The sequence below is a fragment of the Dendrobates tinctorius genome, unplaced genomic scaffold, assembly GCF_039654945.1.
Source record: "Dendrobates tinctorius isolate UK_male_01 unplaced genomic scaffold, ASM3965494v1 ptg000254l, whole genome shotgun sequence".
Taxonomy (NCBI): domain Eukaryota; kingdom Metazoa; phylum Chordata; class Amphibia; order Anura; family Dendrobatidae; genus Dendrobates; species Dendrobates tinctorius.
In genome coordinates, this window is record NW_027361921.1 from 2,880,258 (window position 1) to 2,895,800 (window position 15,543).

At 45.9% G+C, this 15,543-nt stretch overlaps 1 protein-coding gene across 9 annotated transcripts in view; it reads right to left on the minus strand.

Annotated features, from left to right (window-relative positions):
* LOC141067695 (tRNA N6-adenosine threonylcarbamoyltransferase, mitochondrial-like) overlaps nucleotides 1-15,543 on the minus strand; it is a 210,391-nt gene that overhangs the window by 15,424 nt on the left and 179,424 nt on the right. For 2 of the 9 annotated variants that reach the window (XM_073558095.1, XM_073558098.1), the window contains one exon: nucleotides 13,317-14,626. The exons of the other annotated variants lie outside the window; for them this stretch is intronic. In XM_073558095.1, the coding sequence (XP_073414196.1) occupies nucleotides 14,563-14,626 (64 nt within the window). In that variant the 3' untranslated portion in view covers nucleotides 13,317-14,562. Of the gene's footprint in view, nucleotides 1-13,316; nucleotides 14,627-15,543 lie in introns of those variants that run through there. 9 annotated transcript variants of the gene reach the window in all.

Consider the following 15,543-nt stretch of genomic DNA (forward strand, 5'->3'; position numbering starts at 1 on the left):
CATTACCACATTTTGAGAGCAATAATTTTTCCATTTTTGGCCTACAGAGTCAAGTGAGGTCTTTTTTTTGCGGGATGAGCTGACGTTTTGATTGGTTTAATTTTAAGGCACATGACATTTTTTGATTGCTTTCTTTTTCGATTTTTGGGAGACAGAATGAGCAAAAACCAGCAGTTCATGAATTTCTTTTGAGGGGCGTTTACACCATCCCGCGTGTGGTAAAATTGATAAGGCAGTATTATTCTACGGGCCAGTACGATTACAGCGATACCTTATGTATATTTTATGATTTAGTGCTTTTATATAATAAAACCTATTTTATAGAAAAAATAATTGTTTTTGTATCACTTTATTCTGAAAGCTATAACTTTTGTACTTTTTCACTGATGACGCAGTATGGCGGCTTGTTTTTTGTGGGACAAGGTGACATTTTCAGCGGTACCATGTTTTTTAATACATCCATCTTTTTGATCATATGTTATTCCACTTTTTGCTCGATGGTATGATGATAAAGCATTGTTTTTTGCCTTGGTTTTTTTATGGTGTTCACTTAAGGGGTTAACTAGTGGGACAGTTTTATAGGGCGGGTCATTATGGATGCGGAGATACCAAATGTGTACTTTTTTGTTTAGATTTTTTTTTATTCAAATATTTATTTATTGATAGAATATTTAGTTTTTATTTTTTAAAATATTTTTACAATTATTTAAAAAATGTTTTATTTCATTCGATGTTTTACACTTTGTCCCACTATGGGACACTCATTTTGTGCAGGCTGATCGCTTCTACAACATGCAGGTCTGCATGCTATAGAAGCTGTCATCGCTGCATGTATTTTACACTGACCGGAGACTTGCTGATCAGCACTGCACATGACAGGAAGTCTCTCAGCTCTCGGGTCTCCATAGCAGCGATCCGGACCCAGCGTCACACCGCGGGGTCTCCAATCCAAAGGCAGAGGGGCTGTCAGCTCCTGTGCTGGCTCCGGAATGCTGTGATCGTGTTCGATCACAGCATTTCAAGGGTTAAAGTGCCGCTGCCACTTAGTGCCGGGTGTCAGCTGTGAGAATCTGTTGACACCCGGCCGCACACCACCTGTGTGCGTGGCTGATTTCTATGACATACTATCCTGTCCATTGGAAGTAAAGCCCAGGTCACATGGACAGTATAGTACGTCAGATGGCAGAGAGGGATTAAGATACCTATCCATTACTAATCCTATAGCTATATTGTAAAGAAACAGCCAGAATAAAGTCCTTTATGTGAAATAAACACTCTATAACTGTTATTTTTAAATAAAAAAGTAAAAAATCACCTAACGCCCATTCCGTTAAAGCCAACATTTCCTGTGATAAAATAAAAATAAAAAACAACCATATCACTCACTGGTCTGACGTTCTGTCCCACTCTGTCATCCATGTCTGGGGATAAACAGTTTTCAAACTGGACGGGACCAAGATGCGACCATTCAGGTTGAAAACCACTGAGGAATGAGCTGATGTGAACGCAGCATCAATGAGCAGTGGTGACATCGAGGTTACTGCCAGTCAGTGAGGCTACGTTCCCAGCCAGGCCAATTAACTGAGGTGACCTCGGTGAGATCACTGCTCAACACAGTGCGAAAAAGTCTCACGGTGCAGCTGTGCGTTCACAGGGAACATAAAGTTCATATCAAACAGCATAGCGCCCATGACAGAGCTCCACTCTGTTAGCCCTGTAGTCATACAGGTTAGGCAGTGTCCAATACGCAGGCTTTCTAGCCTCACAGTTATCTCACCCCGTCAGGGTTACCTCATGGCTGCTTCTCCATACTGCAGACGTTCATTCCCTCTCCTGGGAACTCTGAGACACATGCAGCCATTATGCACACAGGCACTCAGGAAGGCACACACATCTTCCAGCGAGACCTTCCAAACGGACCAACCGGGTCCAAGCATTCACCCATGTGACCTACCCTGGCCACCTTATATGGTCCGTAGCCACGCCCCACCGGATCACATGGCTACGACCTCATCACAGGTCCTTCACTCATTCACACACAAATACGTTACTATGGTATCCTAGATACCCACCCACCCCTAGGTGGGTTTGTAGGTAGCTGGTCTCACCCGTCTCACAAGCTACCTGGAAAGCTCTCCCTGACACCGTAACGAAAGCTCAGCAGTACCTCTACTGATCAACACACATATTCAAGCTTCCATCCCAAGGCCACCTTGGGATACATAACGATCATTCAGCACCCTGCCACTCATCCTCTCTCCTGGGACACCCACACAGCGCCCTCTAGCGGACACAGTGGTCACTACACCACATACCTCCCCCCTCTGTTCAAACTTGTGGGGTTGAACAAACATTACCCCGGGATCTCAAGACCAGGCACTCATTACACCTTGCCCAACAGGTCGAGAGAACCATCTTCATCTGTCATACGGCCTCATTCCTACGTTAGGCCTCCCCCACCCCCAGCAGTCAGAATATCGGTCTTGGTCTTTGGCCTTCCAGTCACAGTCTGTTTGCATCATCAGACACTGTTTAGTCTCCACCCTTTCTCTATCTGTTCCATTCCCCAACCAGCTCTCCTGGTTGGCGCGGTCACAAGTTTTAGTTGAGCCTACTGTCGGGCCTGGTCTGACCCATTCAGTGTCTTACAGGAACTAAGGTCTCTCAGCCTCATACGGCCCATCAAAATGCCATTTGCTGACATTCTTCGGCCACCTGCCATGTCACTACTTGGAGGAACCCTTCAGGTCCTTACATCTTGGGTTGAAGGCGGCCGCCACCTGGTGTTCCGTACCTCTTTATTGATTCGCAGACGGTCCAGCCTCAACTGCTCAATCTCTTGCAGGTACCCCACTCGATACTCCAAGACCATCTGAAAGTTTCTCAGGCTTTCTACGGAGCCAACCACCATGATGGGAATCCTACCCTCTTCACTGGATACCTGGTCTTCATCATCAGGAGGGATCCTCACCACACCGGAGATATTTACAAGGTCTTGCATTACCTTCCCCAGTCTTCCAATGATTCTCCCAAACATACCTTTGGGTACCGGAATTACATCTTTCACAAACCCAGCGATCCATAGCCTTGCTAACTCTAGGCGTCAAGCAGCTTTCATATTACTCCGCCTGACCAACTGTTTGGCGTGGAGACATTGCAAATGCATCTCTTTCAGGACAGCTACCTGGTTTGCTGTACCTTCCCTGGCTGATGTTATCACCAACTGCCGAGTCTCAGGTACCCAGTGCACCTTACAAGTCTTTACCGCCTCCTTGAAAGCCTCATGCACACCTTCCTCAGCACAGGCTTCTTGCATGTCTTCGGGTACCTCGATCACAGATTTGAAGGTCGTGGTCTTGCTCTCTTCCTGGACAGAAGGCTCTGGCTTTACCATGGACACTTCCCTCACTACAGTTGACCTGACCAGGTGACTGTCTTCTTCAGTTCTTAGCTCACAAACTTCATGAGACTTTCTCTCTTCATGACACTTTGCCAAGATGGGTACTGGCAGTTCCGTCCTATCAGTCGAGCCCGGCCGCTGTAAATCTTCATCCAAGCGCTTCTCCCGCAGAAGACCTTTTACTACTCCTCTGAGTTCTTCCATCTCTTCCCTAAAGGTCTTGTTCATGCTTTGCCAGGTGGACAGGTAACCTCTGAGCTCCAAGACTTCTTTCTTGAGCCCTTCCACCCTGTGCTTGGCCATTTGTCTCAGGACACTTTCACGTTCGAGATGTTCTTCCACTGTCTCTTTTATCAACTGTATCTCATGATCTTGTTCTCTTTTGGCCAGCACGTGTCGCACCACTACTTCTTTAATTATATCGTCAAAGGGTACCACTGGGTCAGTCCCGTCAGCCGAGTTTACCCTCCCATTACCATCTAACCGTATTTCTACTCCCCTACTCAGTCAGTTCACCATCCGTCATGTCACGAGACGTTAGGTCCTTAAGTTGAGCAGATGTTCCCCTTCTTCCGGTCACTTCCACATCAGACCTGTCCACTTTAGGAGGCGCCACCGTCTCAATGTGTTAGCCCAACAGTAGAAACGTCTCCATCCCCCTGCCATACACCGTCAAACATGACAAAGTCCTGGCCTCTCTCAAAAGGATGCACTAAGTTTGGTGGCATACTACCACCTTGGCACTCAACCCACTTTGTCATCTCCATCATGACTGTCCACCGTATAGTTCACTGACCCCATGGTCACAGTGAACCCTGACGTTTTTCTCGGTCAGAGATAAAATGAGAGGAGTTCCTGTCAGAGTCACTTGACTCTGAGTCCAGCCTACCAGAGACTCCTTCCCGATGCAGCATCACGGTACACACCTGTGGCCTGTCGTTATCTGGAAAATACATGCCGCACGCCGAAAAAGTCATACACACACACTGCGGTTCCCCAGACATGTCCACTGAGGTACCCAGTGCTGCCCCTTTTGAAAACTCGCCCCCTTTCTGGACCACCATCCCAGTTTGGGCCATCGCCTCCCTCTGGGACTCCACCCTTTTTGGGTTACCACCCCAATTTGGGTCACCACCTCCTTCTGGGACTCCACCCCTTTTTGGGATACCACCCCCTTTCGGGATTTCCCCATTTAATTTCTACAGGTCTCCTTAGACTACAGTTCACACCAAAACAGTTTGTCTTTAACGATTCCACACAAGTTCTTGCTGGCACCACCACAGCTCCTGCTGTCACCGATCTCCGACACCTCCGGCTGCCGCTCACACACAGCTGCCGGTGTCAACTTCGTAACCCCTCCGAGTTACAGCAAGCCACTTGTCACCTTCTTGACCCCACTGAGGCTGGTTTCACATTAGCGCTTTTTAAGCGCACTCATGGCCGGGGGTAGCTCCGCCCCCGAGCCGGCTCTCTGCCCGGCGTGCCCGCCCCTTGCTTGTAGCGCAGCCTCCTAGCGCACAGCGGCGCCTGCGATCGGCGCACCCTATCTTTAGCATAGGGTGCGCAGATCGTGCGCAGGCCGTGCGCTAGTTGCGCTTTGACCTGCGCTGCACACTTTTGACGGTGCGCCGTGCGCGCCAAAATCAAACTTTTCGGATTTTGGCGCGCACGGCGCACCATCAAAAGTGCGCAGCGCAGGTCAAAGCACAACTAGTGCACGGCCTGCGCACGATCTGCGCACCCTATGCTAAAGATAGGGTGCGCCGATCGCAGGCGCCGCTGTGCGCTAGGAGGCGGCGCTACAAGCAAGGGGCGGGCACGCCGGGCAGAGAGCCGGCTCGGGGGCGGAGCTACCCCCGGCCGTGCGTGCGCTTAAAAAGCGCTAATGTGAAACCAGCCTGAGCCACCGCATGCTGACTTGAAAGGGAAAAGAAAAAACACCACACAAAACGCACGTGTCCTGTCTGTGTGCTATTCAGGACGTCCGTCTCCACGTGAGACCGTCCAACACACAGGGCGCACCGGGTGCTATTCAGGGAGCAGACCCTCCTCTCAGGGTTTCCCAACACACCGGCCTCACCAGGTCCAGGGGCTCAGCGGGTGCTCTTCAGGACATCCATCTCCGCCTGAGACTGCCCAACACTCATGCCTCAACAGGTCCAAGGTCACAGCACGTGATCCAGGGATCAGACTCTTCTTCCAGAACATCCCAACACTGACCCTCCAGGACTTTTGCATACTGAACCCTCCAGGTACAGTCTTTCTCACTGACCAAGGTCAGTACAACACGGACACCTGTCCGTTACCTGTGTCGGCCACACAGGCTCTCAGGTACCTATTATCCACAGAGGCACCCTATAGCAATCCACAGTCTTTCTCTGACTCTGGTCAGCATACCTCACGGCTTTCACGACCGTCACCTGCCGGCCGCGCAGGTTCTCGGACCCTCTACCGCAGAGGTGTCCTACAGTTGTGGCCAAAAGTATTGACACCCCTGCAATTCTGTCAGATAATACTCAGTTTCTTCCTGAAAATGATTGCAAACACACATTCTTTGGTATTCTAATCTTCATTTGTCTTAAATGGAAAAAACACAAAAGAGAATGAAGAAAAAAGCAAAACATTGATCATTTCACACAAAACTCCAAAAATGGGCCAGACAAAAGTATTGGCACCCTCAGCCTAATACTTGGTTGCACAACCTTTAGCCAAAATAACTGCGACCAACCGCTTCCGGTAACCATCAATGAGTTTCTTACAATGTTCTGCTGGAATTTTAGATCATTCTTCTTTGGCAAACTGCTCCAGGTCCCTGATATTTGAAGGGTGCCTTCTGCAAACTTACATTTTTAGATCTCTCCACAGGTGTTCTATGGGATTCAGGTCTGGACTCATTGCTGGCCACCTTAGAAGTCTCCAGTGCTTTCTCTCAAACCATTTTCTAGTGCTTTTTGAAGTGTGCTTTGGGTCATTGTCCTGCTGGAACACCCATGACCTCTGAGGGAGACCCAGCTTTCTCACACTGGGCCCTACATTATGCTGCAAAATTTGCTGGTAATCTTCAGAATTCATAATGCCATGCACACGGTCAAGCAGTCCAGTGCCAGAGGCAGCAAAGCAACCCCAAAACATCAGGGAACCTCCGCCATGTTTGAATGTAGGGCCCGTCTTCTTTGAATGCCTCTTTTTTTCTCCGGTAAACTCTATGTTGATGCCTTTGCCCAAAAAGCTCTACTTTTGTCTCATCTGACCAGAGAACATTCTTCCAAAATGTTTTAGGCTTTTTCAGGTAAGTTTTGGCAAACTCAAGCCTGGCTTTTTTATGTCTCGGGGTAAGAAGTGGGGTCTTCCTGGGTCTCCTACCATACAGTCCCTTTTCATTCAGACGCCGACAGATAGTACGGGTTGACACTGTTGTACCCTCGGACTGCAGGGCAGCTTGAACTTGTTTGGATGTTAGTCGAGGTTCTTTATCCAACATCCGCACAATCTTGCGTTGAAATCTCTTGTCAATTTTTCTTTTCCGTCCACATCTAGGGAGGTTAGCCACAGTGCCATGGGCTTTAAACTTCTTGATGACACTGCGCACGGTAGACACAGGAAGATTCAGGTCTTTGGAGATGGACTTGTAGCCTTGAGATTGCTCAGGCTTCCTCACAATTTGGTTTCTCAAGTCCTCAGACAGTTCTTTGGTCTTCTTTCTTTTCTCTATGCTTAATATGGTACATACAAGGACACAGGACAGAGGTTGAGTCAACTTTAATCCATGTCAACTGGCTGCAAGTGTGATAAAGCTATTGCCAACACCTGTTAGGTGCCACAGGTAAGCTACAGGTGCTGTTAATTACACAAATTAGAGAAGCATCACGATTTTTCGAACAGTGCCAATACTTTTGTCCACCCTTTTTTTATGTTTGGTGTGGAATTATATCCAATTTGGCTTTAGGACAATTCTTTTTGTGCTTTTTCATTTAAGACAAATTAAATGAAGATAATAATACCAAAGAATTTGTGTTTGCAATCATTTTCAGGAAGAAATTGAGTATTATCTGACTGAATTGCAGGGGTGTCAATACTTTTGGCCACAACTGTATAAGTCTTTTCCACTGACCCAGGTCAGTATATCACATGGCTTTCAAGTCTGTCCGCCCTCCTGGCTCAGCGTTGGCAGCAATGCAACATGTGCTTTTGGAAATCGTTGCCCTTAGCAACCGAATTTTGCAGTCCTCTTCCGTTGCCCCTAGCAACAAGGCTACAACACTGCCCATAGCATTCTCCACCAATTGTAAGGTAGCACTTGTCATTAAGGTTGGGGACACTCACTTGGCAGCCAAATAATCAGATCCGGCACGGGTTTTCCATAAAACAATAACAATCCATGCGATTTATTCAGGTATCATAAACCATGACCAGCAACATAAAGTTCATATCAAACAGCATAGCGTCCATGACAGAACTCCACTCTGTTAGCCCTGTAGTCATACAGGTTAGGCAGTGTCCAATATGCAGGCTTTCTAGCCTCACAGTTATCTCACCCCGTCAGGGTTACCTCATGGCTGCTTCTCCATACTGCAGACGTTCATTCCCTCTCCTGAGAACTCTCAGACACATGCAGCCATTATGCACACAGGCACTCAGGAAGGAAGACACATCTTCCAGCGAGACCTTCCAAACGGACCAACCGGGTCCAAGCATTCACCCATGTGACCTACCCTGGCCCACCTTATATGGTCCGTAGCCACGCCCCACCGGATCACATGGCTACGACCTCATCACAGGTCCTTCACTCATTCACACACATATACGTTACTATGGTATCCTAGATACCCGCCCCTAGGTGGGTTTGCAGGTAGCTGGCCCCGCCCATCTCACCAGCTATCTGGAACAAATCCAAAGTGGAAAAAAGAGCCGGGCTGAATAAACCGCGCTGACCAGAAAAAAAACGCACCTTCGGCAGTCCATATAATAAAAAACTTCTTTAATAAGCCTACGCGTTTCGTGGCAAAACCAGCCACTTCATCATCATACTCCAGAGATCCAAACGTTATCTTCCTCATCAGGTGGCAGATCACTACCACTTAAACCAACCGCACTACCTACTGTCACCACCAGAGGGAGAACGGAAGGGGAACTCTCAACTGGTGGAACAGAAAATGAGTTCATGACAGGACACATAACGATCATTCTGCACCATACCACTCATCCTCTCTCCTGGGACACCCACACAGCGCCCCCTAGCGGACACAGTGGTCACTACACCACAAATATATATATATATATATATATATACTAGCTGAAGAGCCCGGCGCTTCTCGGGCATAGTAACTAACTGTGGTTAGTTATAGTAAATTATAATTAGCCTCCATCCCATAGTCCCGTGCCCATATACCCATCATACATATCCACGATCCCATAGCCCCGTGCCCATATACCCGTCATATATATCCTCCATCCCATAGTCGAGTGCCCATATACCCATCACACATCCTCCATCCCATAGTCCCATGCCCATATACCCATCATACATATTTGCCATCCCATAGTCGAGTGCCCATATACCCATCACACATCCTCCATCCCATAGACCCATGCCCATATACCCATCACACATTCGCCATCCCATAGTGAAGTGCCCATATACCCATCACACATATCCTCCATCCCATAGTCCCGTGCCCATATACCCATCACACATCCTCCAACCCATAGTCCCATGCCCATAATCCCATCATACATATCCTCCATCCCATAGTCCCGTGCCCATATACCCATCATCCATATCCGCCATCCCATAGTCCCGTGCCCATATACCCATCATACATATCCTCCATCCCATAGTCCAGTGCTCATATACCCATCACACATATCCTCCATCCCATAGTCCCGTGCCCATATACCCATCACACATCCTCCAACCCATAGTCCCATGCCCATAATCCCATCATACATATCCTCCATCCCATAGTCCCGTGCCCATATACCCATCATCCATATCCGCCATCCCATAGTCCCGTGCCCATATACCCATCATACATATCCTCCATCCCATAGTCCAGTGCTCATATGCCCATCACACATCCTCCATTCCATAGTCCCGTGCCCATATACCCATCATACATATCCTCCATCCCATAGTCCCATGCCCATATACCCATCATACATATTCGCCATCCCATAGTCGAGTGCCCATATACCCCTCACACATCCTTCATCTCATAGTCCCATGCCCATATACCCATCATACATATCCTCCATCCCATAGTCCCGTGCCCATATACCCATCATACATATCCGCCATCTCATAGTCCTGTGCCCATATACCCGTCACAAATATCCTCCATCCCATAGTCCTGTGCCCATATACCCGTCATACATATCCTCCATCCCATAGTCCAGTGCCCATATACCCATCACACATCCTCCATCCCATAGTCCCGTGCCCATATACCCGTCATACATATCCTCCATCCCATAGTCTAGTGCCCATATACCCATCACACATCCTCCATCCCATAGTCAACCATTATGACATCATAATGAGCGGCGGCGGGGCTTGCAACCTATGATGACATCAGCGTCGCCATGGCAACCATTGTGACATCATAATGAAGGGCGGGGTTTGACGCGCACACACTTTTTCCCCCAGTATGTAGACAGGGGCAAAAATTGTTTGGTGAATTGGAACGTGCGGGGTTAAAATTTCGCCTCAACATAGCTTAGGATGCTCTCGGGGTCCAGACTTGTGCCAAATTTTGTGGCTGTAGCTGCGACGGTGAGGATGCCTATCCCAGACATACACACGTACATACACTTTGAGCTTTATATATTAGATATGTGTGTGTATATGTATGGCTTGGGAGATCTGTATCACGGAGGTGATTGTCCTCTGTGAGGTAAACCTGGAGTAATGCTCTAGTACACATAATACTAAGAGGGGATAATCGGCCATGACAGGACTAGGATTATAGTGAAGAGCTAGAGTTGGGCGGGACAGCTTTTCACCATATCTCCACCCCTGGGTGTGGTTCACATTGTAAAATGGGACCTGTTTGTCTCACACATGCTGTGTGTGGATGTATGCAGATCTCCAGGAGTGTGTATGTCTTTGCTAAAGGTCTAAGAAGCTGGACTTTAACTCAAGTGGGCAAATCCACTCTACTTTTGAATGGACGTTTTACTTTATGTTTCACTTTGTGCCGAGAACAGGCTGTAATTAAGTTTTAACGTGTTGTGGTTTATGTGGAATGAAATAAACCAGCCGGATTATTAAATAGAAATATTTTCTTTGATCCGAATCGCAGGGGGGATATTTTTGAGTATCCCTCTGTTGCCACTGATATGTCAGGAACCGGGGTTCTTCTCAGCATGGATTTATGTATATCTTGCTTTCCAATTTCCAGTTTGGACTTTGCTGCTCTCCGGCGCCTCCTTACCCTCAGGTCATTCAGGGAACTGCACCTAGGACAAGTAGTCACTGGATGGGCCACCTCACCATGTACGGGCTAATGGGACGGCTGCAGTGAGGGAGATGACTTACCACTGTCCTAGGCACGATGTCCACTTATCTAACTCCGTCCGTCACTGCCAGGGTGTCCCCCAAAAGCCCAGAACACACTCTACGCCACCACCAACTCCTATTCCTAGGATCAATAACACGTCAGGAGCCAACACAATCAGTAGCGAATTTAGCCTCAGAGGACGTGAAGTACGTTATAGAGCAAGGAGAAATTAATCTAGTAATTTTATATTTTACTCCAAAAAGTAGGCAGTGTTTACAAAAGGTTTACAAATATATTACAACATGAGACAATGGAAATATGTACAAACGATTACAAAATAACAGAATAAAAGGAGAGAAACACTTACAGTTGCTTAAGTCATTTCATGAAACAAATCCAAAATGGAAAAAAATCCAAAGTGGAAAAAAAAGAGCCGGGCTGAATAAGTCACGCTGACCCGAAAAAAACGCACCTTTGGCAGTCCATATAATAAAAAACTTCTTTAATAAGCCTACGCATTTCATGGCAAAACCAGCCACTTCATCAGAGCATAAGGAACAATCACAAATTCAGGAGATAAATACAATCACAATTTGATTGAATTTATGATTGTTCCTTATGCCCTTATGAAGTGGCTGGTTTTGCCCCGAAACGCGTAGGCTTATTAAAGAAGTTTTTTATTATATGGACTGCCGAAGGTGCGTTTTTTTCTGGTCAGCGCGGTTTATTCAGCCCGGCTCTTTTTTTCCATTTTGGATTTGTTTCATTCACTACCAGCGGGATACCAGCGACGACCGGACTTTTATGAGTGATTCCCAGTTTGTTGTGACTCACACAACTTCAGCAGGTGAGTCTAACTGATTGGGCTTGCTTGCTATTGTGGTTCTTCTAGACGATACACTCTATGTGCGCTTTCCATCTTTGTCTCTTTTTTTTTTTTAAGTCATTTCATAGCAGACCATGCGGTGTGGGGGGAGGGGCGATACATCACATTGCATCACAGAGCCTCTCTGTATCAGGGTTCCAGGGCAAAGATGCTTGCAAAATGAGCCCCCACTATCTTATACCCCCTGGTCGTGACATCACTGCAGGGGCTGAGTTATGGGAGCCCTCCTCTTTTCTCAGAGGGAATAACACGTACTGAAAACTCATAAGTATCATATCTCGGGGAGGGAACCTCGTATAGCGATAAACCAAGTATCCTCTTACTCAACATGATGTTGGCGTTCATCTAAGTCCAAACCCGAAGTGCCTGTATGATTTGGTTAAGTAGGAATCCATTTCTTGGATTCCACTGAAGCTGGAGTCTAGAAAATTACAGCGTGGGTAGCTATCGGAGCACATTCCAAATATGTAACTTTCATTCTTATACCACCAACTGGGGTCAAGATATGCCCTCTCACATATGCCTAAAGCACATGTCTGCAGACAAAGGATTGTGTTATGAATGGGCACCGAGGCTGATAGCAGGCCCAAGCTAAGCCACAGAAAACCAGAGAGGTTGGTAACTAAGCAGATGCAGACCCCTGATCCTGTCCACACAACTTTTCAGTAGCCGTGGAGCGTGCCTACGATGATCCTAGACGCCTAGGCACAGCCGGAGAGCTAACTAAGCATAAAGCAAGAAAGGGGAAATCTAAACTGCCCCAGAGCAGACCCCAAAGGAATAGATAGCCCCCAAACATATATTGTCGATGAGACAAGATGAAAACACAAACACAGGCAGAAAAATAGACTGAGCAAACGATGGGGCCCAAGTTGACTAGACAGGACATGAAAGGACACTGTCTGCAATCATGCAAAAAAACCCTGCAAAAAGTCCAACACGTCTGATGCACAAAAAACACTGAAGTCGCACGACTTCGCCCCCACTATATCAGTACTCTGGTATATTCTGAAAGCAAAGCAAAAATAGACCAATATAACAGGGGACAAAACAAACTGGCAAATGCAATAACATGTGGGCGGTGATTCAGCACAGCCCCAGCCGGAGCTGGCTGACCCGCACAAAGCAGAGATAAACAAAACCAGATCAAATGCAAACAAAACAACAAATGAACCACTTGGCTGAACCATGCAGGGAAAGAGCAGGAGACATCAGACCTCAGAAGGCACAGGAAGAAAATCACCAGCAGGGATAGAGGGAGTCGGCTGTCTTAAATCCCAATCAGAAACCCCAGATCTCCAATCTGCTTCCTCATTATCAGAATTAAAACAGTGAGGGTGATATCCTGGATGAATTTAATAGTTAATAAAATAGTATAGTAGAATATAATAAAATATAAATTAGAACCACCCTTCTGAGACAATGGATGGCAGACCATCCGGGAAAAGCAACTGTACACACTGGATGTGGAGGAAAAAACCGGCAAGGTAACAAATGGATATCAATAAGATATATGCAACAACACGCAAGATAATTAAAATACCCTTTATTAAAATATGGGTGTAAACATTAAACAATTAAAAAGAAAGGCATCCCATATGTATACATGGTATAATAATGTAATACGCTATAGCATAAAGCTTAGTAAATAACCATGTAGGACAGGCTCAATAATGAGCAGGTAATGATTATGTGCAACATGGCGTGACAAAGAAAATTATAAAAGTAGGGTGCACAAATAATGGGGACAAAAAAATGCCAATGTGTGCAAAAAAAACACACTAAATGTGTGGAAACCACGAAAAGTGAGGATCAGGGAATGGAACAATTACCTGGTGAGCCCTTAATGGTGCCTGTAACGCGCCCCGACGCGCGTTTCGGAGTAGGTCTCCTTCGTCAGGGGGTGGAGATGCTAATGGCCGGCACGTCCATTTATAATGAGTAAAATGCCGGGCAGGTCACAAAACGGCGCATGCGCCGCCACTGCGACCCGGAAGACACATCGCGCGCGGCGTCACATGACAAAACACCGCCGGGTGAACCCGGCGTGTCAGGGCATGAAGAGACGCCGTCGCCATGCGAACCCCCGGCGCCGAGGCGGCGCACGCGCACAAGTGCCCATCCAGGAACAAATAGGGAAGAGTGTAGGTGCAGCAACAGCTGCAAAAGGACCACTTAGCCCAGCATATCGCCACAATATATATATATGGTTTATGGGGACACAAATATAAGATCCAATAATGTGAGAAAAAGGACATGGTGAAAAATAATAATAATAATAGTAATGATAAATGGAGAGCGTAATACTGTATATAAATACATAATGAACGATCCACATATGAGATGTGAGGAAAATCTTTTTTAAAAAACAAAATTACAACAATATATGTGACAACTAATTACAAAGTGATGAATAAATATAGTGCAAAAGGGGAAAGTGTACATTCCACAAAATGATATATAAATAGATATTGCTGAAAAAAAAATATATATCTCCATCCATATTGCAAGGTTCAAGGTATATCACTGTTACGAAGTGATAAATATATATAATGCAAAAGGAAGGAAGTGCACATTCCACATAATAATATACATATAAATATTGTTATAACTCAAGGTGCATCACTGTAACAAAGTGATGAATGTATATGATGTAAAAAAGGGGGGAGGTGCATATTCTACATAATATATATATATACATATTACTGAAAAAATATATATATATCTCTCTCCATCCATATTCAATATCATAATATATACAAGTGAAAAAAATCTTGTCACTGTTTCTTCTTTCTCAGATGTGAACGGTCCACAAAAAATACAGAGTGCCGGCCAAAGAATCTAAAATAAACACAAAGAAAATTAAAAAGTGCACAAAAGTATTTTATAAAAACGGAATAAAAGACAAACTCTCATTCAAACGCAGTGGAGACACAGTGTTCAGTGTCCAGATCCACTGGGTTTCTATCTGTGCAAGACGTTTGCTAACGCTGCCTCCCCTAATCCCTTTACGGATCATATCAATGCCAAACACTTTTAATAGAGTAGGATCACAATTGTGATGCATTTTAAAGTGTTTTGGCAAGGTTTTAAGGGAAGCAATATCCTCAACCTCACTTGCTGCCCTTATGCCCAGAACGTGCTCACGAACCCTCACCTTGAGCTGGCGGGTGGTAAGGCCAACATAGATGAGGGAACATGGGCACGTGGCATAATAGATCACAGCTGTTGATAAACAGGTGATGGATTGTTTGATATCAAAGACACGCGATCCATCAGAGCTAGCAAAGGTGCAGGCTCTGACAATGTTACAGCAAGCAACACAAGAGCCACAAGGTTTGCATCCTGCGGATCGTGTATGTTGAGTCATGAAATTATTGACTGGTTCGGAAATATAGTGACTTTTCACTAACCAGTCACCAAGATTGGGTGATCTACGAAAAGCGATGTTAGGGCAGTCACCAATGTATTTAGAGATTATCGGGTCATTTTTTAAAATGGGCCAAAATTTTTTTAAATAAAATCTCATTTGTTCATTGTGACCATTGAACGTAGTGATAAACCTTACCACTTCCTTAGATTCAGATCTATTCATGTTCGTATAAAGTGCATTGTGACGTGACGTGTGCTTGGCCCTATTAAAGGCTCTCTTCAGTGATCGCCTGCTATAACCACGTTCAAGAAATCTTTCCTTTAGAAGATCAGCCTGTTTGAAAAAATCGGTGTCTGTAGAGCAAATACGTCTTAAACGTAAAAAT